The sequence below is a fragment of the Anser cygnoides genome, chromosome 6 (genome assembly GCF_040182565.1).
Source record: "Anser cygnoides isolate HZ-2024a breed goose chromosome 6, Taihu_goose_T2T_genome, whole genome shotgun sequence".
Lineage (NCBI taxonomy): Eukaryota > Metazoa > Chordata > Aves > Anseriformes > Anatidae > Anser > Anser cygnoides.
The window spans coordinates 146,187-161,411 of NC_089878.1; the positions used below are offsets into that span (position 1 = coordinate 146,187).

At 40.9% G+C, this 15,225-nt stretch overlaps 1 protein-coding gene across 3 annotated transcripts; it reads right to left on the minus strand.

Annotated features, from left to right (window-relative positions):
- Positions 1 to 571: 571 nt before the first annotated feature.
- LOC136791079 (ubiquitin carboxyl-terminal hydrolase 42-like) lies at positions 572 to 13,674 on the minus strand. Of its 3 annotated transcripts, XR_010832323.1 has the most exons (18): positions 12,714 to 13,674; positions 11,625 to 11,886; positions 10,717 to 10,917; positions 9,521 to 9,631; positions 9,258 to 9,360; positions 9,027 to 9,094; positions 8,800 to 8,870; positions 8,183 to 8,265; positions 6,842 to 6,953; positions 6,341 to 6,481; positions 6,047 to 6,147; positions 5,445 to 5,586; positions 4,484 to 4,765; positions 3,596 to 3,690; positions 3,113 to 3,267; positions 1,386 to 1,668; positions 815 to 1,064; positions 572 to 654 (listed from the first exon to the last, which is right to left on the minus strand). XR_010832323.1 is itself a non-coding variant. In XM_066999373.1 (17 exons), exons 1-16 carry the CDS (start codon positions 13,452 to 13,454, stop codon positions 2,211 to 2,213), a joined length of 3,498 nt encoding a protein of 1,165 aa, XP_066855474.1. In that variant the 5' UTR covers positions 13,455 to 13,666; the 3' UTR covers positions 1,596 to 1,668; positions 2,167 to 2,210. The 3 variants fall into 3 exon arrangements, 2 of the variants coding, with proteins under 2 accessions (XP_066855474.1, XP_066855473.1); XM_066999373.1 differs by lacking the exons at positions 572 to 654; positions 815 to 1,064 and adding an exon at positions 2,167 to 3,040 and having other exon boundaries at positions 1,596 to 1,668; positions 12,714 to 13,666; XM_066999372.1 differs by lacking the exons at positions 572 to 654; positions 815 to 1,064 and having other exon boundaries at positions 1,596 to 1,668; positions 2,167 to 3,267; positions 12,714 to 13,666.
- Positions 13,675 to 15,225: the final 1,551 nt, after the last annotated feature.

Sequence of the window (15,225 nt, forward strand, 5' to 3'; positions counted from 1 at the left end):
GGAGCTCATTTCGGACATTAGTCCACATCGACAGGTTTCACAGTTCAAGAGCTGTGCAAGACGCTGTTTAGTGAGCCAGCACAGGCTGCTAACATTCATTACCACAGAGCCAGCTCACATTCCCTGACACTCAATCTAACTTTGTTTCACAGTGAACGCTAGGACCTGCAGCAACCTGCTGCTGCCTTCCACTCCAAATCATTCTCCACAGCTCCTTGCTTCAGCTCACCTCTACTTACTGGGCATGTCTTTTCACTTCTGCCAATATGAATATTTCAGCATGCAGCTACACGCCTAGGAAGCTTGACAAGCCATGGTGCAGACAATGCTACGAGAAAAGTCCAATATCAGCTAATAGCCACTCTTCTTAGATTTCCAAAACAGATGTAACGTTTTCAAGTTTGGGATTATTTCCGTGCACCAGTTGTTTAAACAAAATGAAGCAACAACAACAACAACGAAGCTGCGTCTCCTTATTTCTAAATGAAGTTAAAAGATAACTTATGCTCTAAGTCATGCAATACATAAAACTAATATCTAGCATTAAGACATAATTAGTTAATAATCTCACTCGCTACATTTGTAGCAATTCTCTCCATCCAGCTCTTCAGGTTTCACAAATAGTTCTAGAGCTCTGGTAACAGATGAAACCGCCTAGAGGAGCGAGAGAGAAGAGCGTAAAGTCACTGTAAATTCAAAATTCCAGAGACGCACTAGGAGTTTATAAGAGAACCTGACTAATACATACTTAAGCGATCTACTATGAGCACTGTCAAGAAGGAGGCAGAAAGAGCATGCTCAGCGTTTACCTCACCTGGAAGTCATTTTACTTTGAAACAAATCATTTTCCAGTAACGCAGACAGCATCTATAGTGTGCTTTGTCATCAATACTGGCAACAAATCCAGCAGTCTAACAATTAGATGTATATTGAGGTAGAACAACAAAGAAGTTTTGACAGTATCATAATTTGTGCAGACATAAAATTCTTTCCGCTTAAACCCAATGCAAATTTGGAGACTCTTTACATGGCTTCCATCAGCGCATTCCTCTATATTCTTAAACCTATAATAGCAGGGAAAAAAAGAAAAAGACAAAAAAAAAAACAAAAAGGAGAAAAAAAGCAGGATTTTTACATAGTACATATTTTTACATATTACATAGTTTACATATCCCTCCACATGCTGTTCTGAATAATAGCCAAAATATTCATAGCCACTGTATTTGTTCTCCCCACACAGCTGAAAAAACAACATTTGAAACATATTTTTCAAAACATATTTTAATATCCAGCAGACTGTTCAGTCATCAAGCATTTAAAGACTGTTTTAGATAATCTCTAGATTAATCTAAAAGGAATCCCATAAACATGCTGCAGCCGCTTACCTTTAATATACTCGCTGGATGCGATGTTTCTTCCTTTCACCTGCACTGGAAGGCTTCCCTTCCTTGTGAGGTTGTTTACTGCCCTCACTTCTGCATTGCTCTCATAAAGAGCCATCTGGAGGATGGGATTCTTCCTTCTTCTCCCGGGTTTTCTTCTGGAAACGAGGATCTAAGTGTTCCAAGAAGCCTTTCACTTTCCTGATGTTTCTCCTTTTTCTTCTTTTTGTTACGCTTGCGATTGGCATTGTCAAAGTGGAGCGCAGAGAAATACAAATCATAAAGTCTGAAAGAAACATGCAAGTTAAAAAGAGAAAAAAAGATGTGGCACTTGTTGCATACAGGAAACTTTATTTATTTTACCACAGGCGATGATTTGCCGCATGTCAGCTATTTTGTGGTACTTTGTGCACATGTAACTTCCTTTAGATGCAGCAAACTTAAGCCCTCAGATTGAAGGACCATAGGTCCTGGTTGGTACACAGATCATTAACAATGGTTAGCTCTGGAATATGTGCAAGTAAAAAAAAAAAAATATTTTAACCTAATCCAGAATGGTGTGCAGATGTGATTCGAACTACGTGGTCCAAAGCTAGTGCTCTGACACAATTCAGCAATACCTTTCCTGTCTTCACTGATCAACCTAATGATCCCCAGTCATGATCCCCAGCCAGATTATGCTATCTAAATAACTCAGAAACTATGAAAAAAAAAACAAAACATGAGAAGCACCCAGAAAAGAATTAGGAAAAAAAATGCTGATTAGGCTGGAATCCCTGCTTACTTGGAATCCTTCTCTCCCTGTTTATCTTCAGACTTCTTTTTCTTCTAGAACTTCTTATATTTTTTCATGTTTTCACCACCTAAAAGCTCCTTTTCTACCTTTCTGCGTTGCCTTTCTATTTCACTTTCACTACCTTCTGCACGAGTATATTGTCTTTTTCTGTTTCCTTCTTTTGCCTTTTTCTGGCGACAGTTCTCCAAATGAGCTGACACAGGTGGAAGTGCATGTCTCTCACGCGAATGTTTTCCAGAATGTTGCTGAGCTACTGAGCAACGATGTGAGTCTGCTCTGGGTGTGCTAAAGTGATGTACATCTTCCTCTCTCAAGAGGGAACCGTGAGGCCATCTGCTTTTGTAATGATAACGCTTATGTGACCTGCTGGAGTAAGTCTGAGTCAATTTGTCAAAGTCTTTATCACCGTGAGAGAACTTTCTCTCTCTACTGTCTCCTGCTGCATGAGGTGAATAGTAATCCTTGTAATAGCTACATTTTTCCCATTTCCGTGGTTCATCTTGATAGTATCTTTCTCTGCTCCAACTTCTTTCCCCTTTGGAATGGTAATATCTAGCGCTATCTTGTTCTGATCTTCCTCTGCTTCGAGATCTGTACTTTGAATATTTTACTGGTCTTCTGCCATTATCAGGGCTGTTCCTTTCACTATGGGAAGATCTGTACCTGCTTCCCTCCCAATACTCCTGCTTGTGACACTTTTGCTTAACAACTTCCACACTCCGAGAGCACCTTCTCTTGATGGAATGACCATCTTTTTGACTCTCCTTCTCTTCAGTAGGAGAATGTTCCCTCTTTCTCTGGTAACGCTCTTTGTCAGATTTTTTAGTCTCGTCCTTTGTATCTTGGCATCTATCTGTAACAGCTAAGGAGGAAAGGTTTTTAGAACTACATTCACTGTCAGACTTTAGAGGGGAAGTTTGCCGCAATTTCTCACCAGTCTCAGAAGACTCTTTGATGTAGAAAACATTTTCTTCTGAAATCAGTTCATGTTCTTTTGATCTTCTTGGTTTCTCCTTGTCTCCACGGTCATCACATTGGTACTGTTCAAGGTATTCATCATTCTCAGTAGATTTCGGAGGTCCCGGGACACTGCACAAAATAAAAACACGTTTCCGTCTCCCTCCACCTGCTGCTCTGAGAAAAAAGGGGTGGGGGCGACGGGGGAACAGCCAATGTTTCTCCAGATAATGGAGAAAAACGGAAAAACATTCTATGAAGAAACACAAGTTCTCCGCGAGGCACCAGCCTGCATCAGAGTGCTATGCACAGTGTCGATCATTAGTTCTGTTCGCAACACTGGCCATACAGTACGGAATTCTACTGATTTAAATCCTTCCATTAAATAGTATTAGTAGACAGATAAAACCGCAATGAACTTCCATAAAATCTTGTCTTAATCAGACTGTGCTCATTTTACCTTATTTCCTCTGACAAGCTGTTCAGCTGGCTGGCCGTGAGGGATTCCATGATGACTTCTCGAGGGACTGGAGGCATAGCTCCAGGCATCTGCAACTAAAACGCACAAGTCAGCAGACAGAAAAAATACCATTTGTGCTGAGGACTAGTCTTCTCAGAATTTCTACATTAAATGCTAAGCAAGATCGCTTTGTGTTGTATGCATTATCTACACTTCAAAGATAACGCCAACTCACCTCCCAAAATCTACTTTATGAAACTTAAGAATTTTTATCTCAGCTCAGCTTAAGCTGACAAGTTCTAATGTCAGCTCAGCTCTGCAAATTCTAATGGCATAGTATCACAAAGGGTTACGATCAAATTTGTGCTGTGTTTTCTCAGCATTTCGCCTGAATTAGGAACATGATAAACACTCCCGAATACATCGTGGGTGAGAAATTCTCGATGGAGCAAACTACTATGTTTCAAGCAATCCGTTTGTTTTAGAAAAGAACATCTCACAAGGTTTAACAGGTTCAACTTGGCAAGTGGAATCATCAAGTTTCAGTCCGTTTTCTTTAGATTCATGAACTAAACTAATAGCACCATTCAGTGAATCAGTGTTTGGCAGCTCATGCTGGGATCTTCCTTCATCAGCATTCTGACAGGAAGAATGGGAATTCTGCAATGTACGGACTACCTTTCCAACCAAAATTCCACATTGCATTGCAATTCCTTTTAAATAAGCCCTTTGACTCCTCCTCAGATTTTCCTGAAGATTCTGCACCGTAAGGGACTGTGTTATCAGAGCTGAGTTTAGGATTTCCATTCACCTTTGGCTCCACAAAAATTTCAGCAGAAACTCTTTTTTTTTTTTTTTTTGTATTTGTATTTGCTTCATTTGCTTTACCGAATTTGTGATTGTGGATGAAGGAACAGCCTTGTAGAGATCTTCATCCTCCACAGCACTGCTAAGACAGTCAGGCTGTGACACAGTCTGACGAGCAGGCAATTTATTGTGAATACTGATGGTGATCTTCTGGTTTTTTGACGTATCAGTAATTGAAGGCCTGGTAATCGGCTGTTCTTGAACACAGGCCATTGGTGGTGCTGAAGATGGCCTTTTTAGGGTGACACCAGTGGTATTTGCATCCTCTTTTATGGATCCATTTCCATTTAAACGACTTGAATTCTGTATTTAAAAAGAAGAAATTGCAAGACGGGTTAATGGAAACACTCCATTTAACATTTTTAAACATGTCATTCTCCTACTAAGTATTTCTACAAATGGTCTTAACACCTAAAAAGCAAAAAACACTGCCCTTAAAAGATAAATGCAAGTCCCATAAGTGTATTTAATTCCTGCTTTTGGTTTACTGCATATTGATATCAAATTAACATCATTTTTGAAAACCATCCAAACAACTTAACATTGCCTAAAGCTATTCCCAAATATATTTAGTTTCCCCTTTAAACATACCCCAAAAAGCCTGGAATAATTGTTCTGGTGCTCAGGAATAAGACAATTTGGTTTCCCTGTCTTAGCTAAAGTGACGTCGATAGGAAAAACAAGTCCTCTTTTAAATGATTCGAGGATTAGTACACTCTACTTAAATTGTCAAAGAGCGTAGCTCTCTGTGCTTTACAAAGCTGTCTAGGAGGTATAAACAATGGAGTCGCATGGCTGCGCAATTCAGCAGTAACCACTGTTTGAATGACTCTGGCTGTAGCATGAGGGCTGTGAAGACAGCTGCAGCGTGGGAAGGAAAACAAAACAAAGATGCCAAAAACCAAACAAAAAACCCCACACCAAACCCCAAACCCACTGTCCGTTTGGTGCCATTATCTGCCCTCCCGCTTCCCTAAATTACCTTAATCATATGAGGAGGAAGTCGTGGTCCCAGAAATCCAGCCTGCTTACTGTTAGCCCCCCGCTGACCAGGGGGGAATGAACAGGGATAAGACGGTGCTGCTAAGTAAAAAGCACGTTCTCCGAGCGTCAAATCATAGCGCCTTCAGAAAAGAGCAGTGATCTCAGTTTAGTTTTTCTTTCGGCCTACTCTTGGATTAAATCCCATCCTATAATTTTATAGGAACAGTTCATATGATATGGAAGCCTTCTCTACAGAAGACTTAGCCAAGACTACAAACTGAAAAGTAGGTAACAGTCTTCCTACTATGACTATCACTTTCAGAGCAATAATTCATTCTTACACCACAGATGGCCTTCATTTCTCTCCTTCTCTAAATTAGCCAGCTACAGATAACACATATACAGCAATTTACACAAGTGCTGCAGTTTAAGGCCAAGCAACAAAAGATAATAAATGACAGAGAATTTCAGGTTAGACAGAACTGAATTAGAGAAATAATCATCTTTTCCTGGGAGAGAAAGAAAAACACTTGCAAAAAGAAAAGTATCAATAACAGGAGAGTAAATCTCTTCTGAACACATTTGAATACTTGTTATTACCTGATATAAAAAAGTAAGTAAGCTTGCTGACCAAGAACTCTTTTAATGTCAGTACGGACTACTTTTGCATCATTCATCTGATACCAAAGTCCATTACCAGCCTGCAAATAAAGACAACGATATCTTCAGATGAATTGCATGTTTTCCAAATGAAATCACAGATAGCAATAAAATACACACGTGTCAAATAAACATATAATGAAATCTTTTTCCCTAGAAACAGTACTACTAGTAACACTTGAACTGGTTTGCCAGCACAACCTTTACCCTGTTAGAAATGATGTTGACTTCTACCTTTATGTAGCATACATAGTGTCCTGAGCGACAGTTGATACCATGATGCACCAGCACCGCATATAAGGCATAGATGAGTGGTTCTCCACTTGATTGAGACATGTAGGCTCGGAGGTCCAAATACTCAGGATATTTTACTTCCTAAAGAGAGACCAAGAAGATAGAAAAATTATATCAGAGTACTTCGCGGACTAGCCAGAGAAAAACACTTCCAAAAAACAGAGACTGGAATTATATGAATATATCTCTTGATTCACTAAAAATAAGTCTTCCCATAAGCAACGTTTAATACTAGAAGTTGCAGACAACTGTTTTCTGATGAATTAGCCTTCTCAGAGGAAAGTATATGCTTCTTGTCAAGCAGGAACTTTACTGATATTAAGAGAAAGAATAAGCCGTAGTCGTTAGTCTACAATTATTGTCTGAAAATATTAACAACTTTCAGCTTTGGGGGATGTCCCATTACATGATGACAAAGTTGCATTACAGCGGGAAATATACCTTGTTGATCTTTCCACCTGTGAAATCTGCAAATCTTTTCAGTGATATTGTGAGAACGTTGGAAGAACGGTGTATGGTAAATCTCTTGGATGCAGGAACCATCTTTTTACACCTTAAAAACAAGCAGAGACAAGTGTTTGAAAGCATCTTCTTTTTCGCCCCCAAAACAAACTCCTTTTAATGTCTCACGCATGCTTATGCTATTTGAATGATATTTACTTGCATCATGTGTTTGGTTTTTTCTTTTCATAAACCCATGCACTGCATGTCACGTTTGTTAATACAGAGAAGAAGGTAAGTTTTACCAACAACTCAGAGCATAGCGGGAACAGGAATCTCTCACGAAAGCGTATTACCAGGGAGTTATAAAATATAAACAAAAAATAGTAAAAATGAGTTATATATAAGACTAATAACAGTTATCAGCAATGGAAAAAGTACTGTACATGTGCAAGGCCTTTCCTTTTAAGCTCACAAAAAGACGGAAAATTCTGGCTTTAAGTGTGACTGAACCGATCACACCTCAAAGAGCACATTAAGGAAGGACCATGCAATTCAGATGTGAGGTGCTATTACAGTTCTTTCTCTTCCTCAGACATCACTTATGAGAATCCTGAATACGCTGCATGTTGCTTTCTAGGATCCGCAGGCCAAGACGAACCTGGGATTAAATTGCTTTAATAACCTATTGGACGCTCTTGATTCGACACCCTAATTTCCTTAGTATCCAACAACAAGAAGTGGATACTGCATTTTTCATTTAGAGGGGTCAGGCATGAATTCTACAGAACTGAGCCGGGCACTCTGTGCTTTTCTGAGGGGATGTTTGACTAACAACTTGTTTTGCCAAACCATCTTATGCAAATGTTCAATTGTTTCTCACATACGTAGAAACATCTTACATATTGATCAGCACAGAGAGCGCCTGAACTCAACAGGCTTTCCCTGTGCACGGGTTAGGCTTAAGGGAGCTCATTTCGGACATTAGTCCACATCGACAGGTTTCACAGTTCAAGAGCTGTGCAAGACGCTGTTTAGTGAGCCAGCACAGGCTGCTAACATTCATTACCACAGAGCCAGCTCACATTCCCTGACACTCAATCTAACTTTGTTTCACAGTGAACGCTAGGACCTGTAGGAACCTGCTGCTGCCTTCCACTCCAAATCATTCTCCATAGCTCCTTGCTTCAGCTCACCACTACTAGAAAATGAAGCAACAACAACAACAACAATGCTGCGTCTCCTTATTTCTAAATGAAGTTAAAGGATAACTTACGCTCTAAGTCATGTAATATATAAAACTAATATCTAGTATTAAGACATAATTAGTAATAATCTTACTCGCTACATTTATAGCAATTCTCTCCATCCAGCTCTTCAGGTTTCACAAATAGTTCTAGAGCTCTGGTAACAGATGAAACCGCCTAGAGGAGCGAGAGAGAAGAGCGTAAAGTCACTGTAAATTCAAAATTCCAGAGACGCACTAGGAGTTTATAAGAGAACCTGACTAACACATACTTAAGCGATCTACTATGAGCACTGTCAAGAAGGAGGCAGAAAGAGCATGCTCAGCGTTTACCTCACCTGGAAGTCATTCTACTTTGAAACAAATCATTTTCCAGTAACGCAGACAGCATCTATAGTGTGCTTTGTCATCAATACTGGCAACAAATCCAACAGTCTAACAATTAGACGTATATTGAGGTAGAACAACAAAGAAGTGTGACAGTATTATACTTTGCGCAGCAATAAAATTCTTTCCCCTTAAACCCAATGCAGACGTGGAGACTATTTACAGGGGTTCCACAGAAGGACAAAGTCCAATCCACTTTCTAACCACCACCAAGCTCTTATATTTTAACATTGTACGTGGTTTGGTTTTTTAAGTTAAACAAGTTTAATTTAGAAAGTTATACATGTACTTAAACATCATGAATTATATTTACAAAACCTCCTACCTTTACATCCAAAGTGATATCAAGAAATGCCTCATACGTATCCGAAACTGCTTTGCAATTCAAGCACTTCACTGGAAGCAAAATATAAATGCTTAACAACACGTGAAGGAGACTAACTGTCCACATTCAAGTTGTCGATAGATACTACTTCAGACAAACTACAGACTGCTTTACTACCGACAAAAGACACAGATCAGTTCTAAGGACAGGAATATTTTTAAAAGTACCTCTTGATCTTAGAAATCCTCCAAATATTTGATGAATGATGGTGGTAGCTTGAGAAGATCTGTCCAATCTGGAAATAAATTATAATCAGACCTCAGAAGATTTAAGGCACACAGTTAACTCTTCAAAGAGTTTTATGAAAACCAAGGATGACCTAGACTTTCAGTTTTGATAGTAAATAAAGGCCTAAAAGGTGCTAGAGAACGTATAAAAGTGAATTTGTTTATGCTTACTTGGTGCTTCCATTCAAGCACGCTTCCTGCATAGCATCAACAGTATAGCGCAAGAACTCGTGTGCGTCTTCTTGACTGCCAAAACGGAAATGTTGTCCTATTCCTAAATAAGAAGATGATAGTATTCACCTCATTTAAAAATGAAGTAATTCTCCTGTTTCTAAAATCTCTCTTCTTTACAGTGTTAAAACCATTTATACACATCAAATAATTATTTGAAGATTACAAGATGCTGAAAAAGAAACACATCTGAAGCCACTTACGACTGAGATTATTGATAACACGCGTAGGCTCGATGGCATCAACAGTGCAAAGCAGGGCCTGGTTAATGTGAGTCTCCATCGTGCACATCATGCAAAAATCTTGTTCACGACCTGAAGAGTGAAAGAAGAAAGCATCCCAGTCTAGCGAAACAGACATAACTACAAACAAACATATAAGTAACATTTAAACTATAGATACAATATCCACTCTCCTTGTCCCAACAGTCTCCTAACATTTCATTTCACACAACTTTATAGAATAAAAATATCCATTAAGCCTGTATTCAAGTGCATTTTGTGATGAGAAATCTAAAAGACTACTGCAAAGTCACGTTTGTAAAGGCTGACAGGAATGTGAACTCCACAGGTTGCAAAATGTATGAGGAAAGAATATTTGACCTTGATGATACAGCATTAAGAGAACGTGGGTTATTTTCAGCACAGTGCTGTCAGGTGAGCTTCATGATACAGAGCTACGAGTCCTTTGGGAAAAAGGAAAAATTACAGTAATGTATGTAATAGTACTTCTGCCCTCCTTTTTTCAACAGGATTCTTAACTGAAACGATTTCTATATACAGGAAGAAAACAGTTAAATTTCTAGGTATCGATACAAAGATACCAGCCTAAAAAGCATACAGGTTTAGTACAACATTTACTTTATAGTACAACATTTTATTTAGGACAAAATCAGTCTAGATTTTAATACAGTCCCACAAAAAAATCTAGTCGTGTTCATAACAGCTCATATTGCTTTCTAGGTTTTTTTGTTTTTTTTTTTTTTTAATTGGTTCAACAACGAACAGACCATTTATTGTAGTGCATTATGGAACCTCGGCTGTGCAGACTAAAGACCTATGATGCCAACATCCTAAATTTTATTGCCTTTCTAGCAGCAGGAAGCCCAAATAGCCCAAATGCCAAATGTTCATTAAATGCATTACTGTCCAATGCACTTCATTATTCCCATGAAGCAAGAAAAGATCCTTTTAAAAAAACAAACAAACAAACAAACAAAAAAAACACATGGTGCATTAAACGCACTCCATATGCTATTCCGAGCCCACTGCTAATACAATGCTCAAAGCCAGCGTCTACAGGTAAAATCAGGCAAGTAAGTTTGTCTCACAGAATCACTGCTGTTCTTTCACCTTCACAGCTATCCAACAGATTTAAAATACTGTTAGAAAGTACTCACATGACTGGCTGTGCTCAAGAGAAAGCATGTAATTGGCAAGTGGGGGGGTGTAGGTCAAACACTGTAGAGTAGCATTAAGAAAACACGTGTTGCCAAGATTGTACAGGCCAACTCCAACACTTTGTGTTTCTTGCCAATCCATACGTATCTTCTCAGGTGGAAAAAGAATCCTTTGTGGCGGAGCAATTCCATCATTAACAACTGCAAGAAAGTTATATTTAAAAAGAGATTTTGTTTGTTTGTTTCTAAGAAAGGTATTAAGTATATATAGGTATAGTGAATATATAAAGTATATATAGGCATAGTAAAAATACTATTCTGCGGGAGCACCTAGAGGAACTAGCTACAATCCAAAACAGAAAAACTTATTGCAGACACCTTTAATACCGCCATCTTCAAATTGGCTGGTCAACACAATGTTTTGGGAAAAAAAAGTTTAGTCAACCATTTTAATTTCTTCCTTATTATATGCTTTTTTCCTTATTATAACTTCAACCACAAACTTAGACTTGAAATTATATGGTAATAAATGCAAGGACAATGTAAAAACAAATAACTAGGAATGACGGTACCCCTACAAATATCAGATCTTTTCCTGAGCAATCTTAACATTCAAAAACCTGTGAATAATGGAACCTGTGAATAGCAACAATCAAACACTTTTCTTTGCAAAACAGAAAAGATATGGATGAATCAGTGCATTACAAAATGCTCCCCACATTTCTCTGTCGACTGTAAATATATCAAAATTAATTTCTGTAACGTCAGTCACTTCAGTTGCCTTAGGAGAATCGCTTTGGAAGTCTTTATTCACAGTAGTCCTGTTCTCTATCAGTGCAACAAGCAAGAACTACCACTTTCTACTTTTGTTTTGAAGAAAACGGAGGCAGGATAAAGCGCACACTTACTTAGATCTCTTTGGGCAAAAGGCTTAGATTTTTCAGAGGATCTACAATAAATAGCACCTCCACATCCTTGGGCCACAGAGACTTGGCTTGAATCTTCTGCAGGTGGTATCCGGCCCCAGTTTGCGGTGCGTGACATCAGTTTTTTAGTACTCGGTTTCTTGGATTTGCCAGACCGCCTTGAAGATGGCTTTTTAGACTTTGAAGATTTGGGCTTGTTAACTATGGTCATTGTTCTCATCTGCGACAGAGACAAATGTTCTGGCTGACGTAAGAATACCAAGAAGCATTCCAAGAAGAAAAGAGTAGTAGAAGTCCTGTCACTTAATCTCAAAGAAACGGCCTTGAAGAACTAACTTGCTGGTATGAATGATTTAAAAGGAATCCCCAAACTAAACACACAAAGGAAAAATTTCCATCAAAACTCTATCAGTATTACTTTTAGCTTCTGCAGAACTAGTGGCTGATGCCATTTCTTTCACTTTCGTAGGATTTTAATCCATTACAACTCTGGAGTCTTTTTAATATAAAAATGCAAATGACATTCTCTGAGGGGAATCAGTTATTTATTGCATTTTTGGAGCTTTGCAATTATCTATTAATTATTACCTATTATCTAATAGATAATGGTTGCGATTTATATATAATTGTTGCTCACGCTAGTAATGGAGCACTATTACTTTACTGCCTGCGCTTTTCTGCTTCGTGTGCACAAAGGTACCTGCATTTCGCTGCTACTTTACTTCTGTCTTTCCAGGGCTCACCCCCTACCTCACTGTCTACTGCACCAGTCATGATGGCTTGGTTGTGATTCTATAATGAGCCTAGCTTTTGAATACACTTTTTCTGGGCGTCACTTTGTGATAGCAAGTTAATTTGTGAGGGCTTATCACCTATGACCTGCTTCTCAGTAGGTACACGTTTGGCCTCTGTTAAGCAGAGAGTCAATCACAGCTTAAGATTTTGTCCAAGATGCCATTCACGAAACTGAGTTTAACCTTGACAGAACTGAGTTTAACCTTTAAACCTGAAGCTCCGTTAAAGAATAAAGCAGCACCCAAGCCAGGAAATAGAAGTTAATCGTCACTTTACCCTGAAACGCACGTAAAGCCGGTGAGCTATTCTGTGCTGGCAGGATTGCTGCCGGGATGGCCGACGAGGCGGCGGGCACAGGGGGCCACAGGACCTGCTCCCCGGGGCCACAGGTCCTGTCACAGGGGGCTGCCGGGGGTCTCCAGGCGCCGGGAACAGCGGCAACAGCGGGGACAGAGGGGACAGCAGCGACAGCAGCCGCCACCTCAGCCGAGGCCGTCTCCACAACTGCCACAACGGCCTCGGAACGCCGCCCAACTCGGAGCTCCAGCGTGACGCCTTTTCAACCTGGCCGCGGTGCTCACGGCTAAAAGCAGAGCGTTTCCTCCGGCGTGTCTTTACTGTCGGTGCCGGACCGGCCCGCACCCCGAGCTCTCCCTGCCGGGACGGCTTTGCGGTTGGGGTTTCCCTCCCGCCGCCGCCGCGGGCAGGCCCCGCGCGCAAGCTGTCCGCGCTGGGGAGCGGCATGTCGCCCGCGGCGAGAGCCCGAGGGCGCGACACGAAAAAGCCCCGACACGAAAAAGCCCCGACGTGCGGGCGAGGCGGCGGGGAGACGGCTCTGAGGGAGCGGCCGCTTCGCCCCGCCGTCCTCCTCCCCTCCCGGGCCGCCCCGCCGAGCCCCGTGCGCCTCAGGTGCTGCCCTGAGAGGGCGCTCGGGCACTGGGACAGCTGCCCAGGGCAGTGGTCGTGGCACCGAGCCTGACGGGGGTCCAGAAGTGTTTGAACAATGCTCTCAGACATAGGCTCTGCTTTTGGGGTGGTCCTGTGTGGAGCCAGGAGTTGGACTCGCTCATTATTGTGAGCCCTTTCCACCTTGGGATGTTCTCTGATTCTAGGTCAGCAATCCATTATCTGATGAGAGGTGTGGAGTCATTCGAAGGGAAGAGAGACCAAAACACTTCTGGTTTCCAGAAGCGGGTATTTGGTAACCAAACCGATGATTCCTTTTCTTCTAGAGCGAGTAGCAGCAGGGATCCGCTTTACAATATGCTGGCAACAAGGAAACGAAGAATTGCAAACAAGACGTAGGACTTGAGCAGCAGCTTGTATACATGCATCAGCTTATAAATGAGCACACAGCTGAGCGATAATGCAAAAATTGGACAAACTAAGAGAAGACGTTAACTGTAAATTTTATAGGTATACACTTTACTATGACGTAAGAACTGGGCAAGACCTTTCAGGGAAAAGAGCTGTTGGCATGTAATTTGAAGTAAGCTTCAAATCCCAGAGGATGATTTTGTTGGAACTTTATTCAGCTGAAAACGTGGAAGCCTTGTTTCTGCTTGTGTTAGTTACAGCTCCAGTTTACTTTGGTTGGGAGGGAAGGCATTCCAGGCTAATGTGCTGTACCTGTTCCTTCAGCTCGTTGTCCATAAACGGAGGAGCAAATGAAATTCTTTGAATCTCCATTAAATGCAGCACTACAAAGCGGAGTAGAGGGCGATTTGGCACTTAATTTTTCTGTAAGCAGAAAACCCAACAGAATCTCCACAACAGTTTTCAAATCTTGTCCTGCAGTAAATGACCAGCTGAGTGAAGCTTGCATTTAGAGTATGTGCTCCTACGTTAGAGGGAAATAGCTTTTCCTCTTCAGAAGTGCAACTGAGTGGTGAACTGGCAGCTACGTAGGGAACTAGTTGTACCAAAGGGTTTGTGTTGAAGGCACAGAAAAATATGCAGGTCCCAACAGTAAAGGATTGTCTGTAGGCATCACACTGAGTACAGATGTTGTCCGCGAGTTCGTGCCCAGTGCACCGCGCCAATAAGCACCCAGAGTCGGAATGCACACCAAGGTCTTTTAATTACATAATTAATTACAGAACTCTGCAGAGTCAGGTACTTGGCTATCTTTCGCAAAGCAAGCACACCTCTGACTCGAATCACCGTCATTCATACACAGGAAACTTGTGAAAACTCTCTCTTTGGCTCCTTTTGATTGGTTATTACAGCTCACCTAACTTTTCTCTACTGAGCTTGCGCATTACAGAGGAACACCGGGGGGGGGGGGGGGGGGGGGGGGGGGGGGGGTGGTACAGGAGGAGGGGGACACACACCGAATCCCACATTAGCAAGGATTATCATTTTGACAGGTGTGATTTCTAATGTGTTAATGACCCTTAATGAGCAAAAGGTTACTACAGGCCAGTCTGGAGCTGGTTTTCTCCTTCTTGTTTTTTCCCTTTTATCCCTTCTCTTCCTTGCTTCTGCTAGCTCAAGGCTACCTGTCTCTCTCCTTCCTTATTTTCTCAGCTAAAAGACTACACAAGCTACAGGCCTCCCTATTTTCTTCAAGGTTTCCTTGCTTTTCTCCCAGCTTTGGGACTACACAGGTGTGCTTTGATATTTGCCAGTATAGCTAAAACTCATGCCAGTCTGCTCACGCACAATAAGCAGTAAGAGTTAAGGACTGGTTTCATCTGCTTTTTACATAGTAACATCCTCCTTATGTTTTAGATATGCTGTAGTTAAAGCTTAAAGTAGTTCAAGTAGTTAAGTTAAAGGAGTAAAG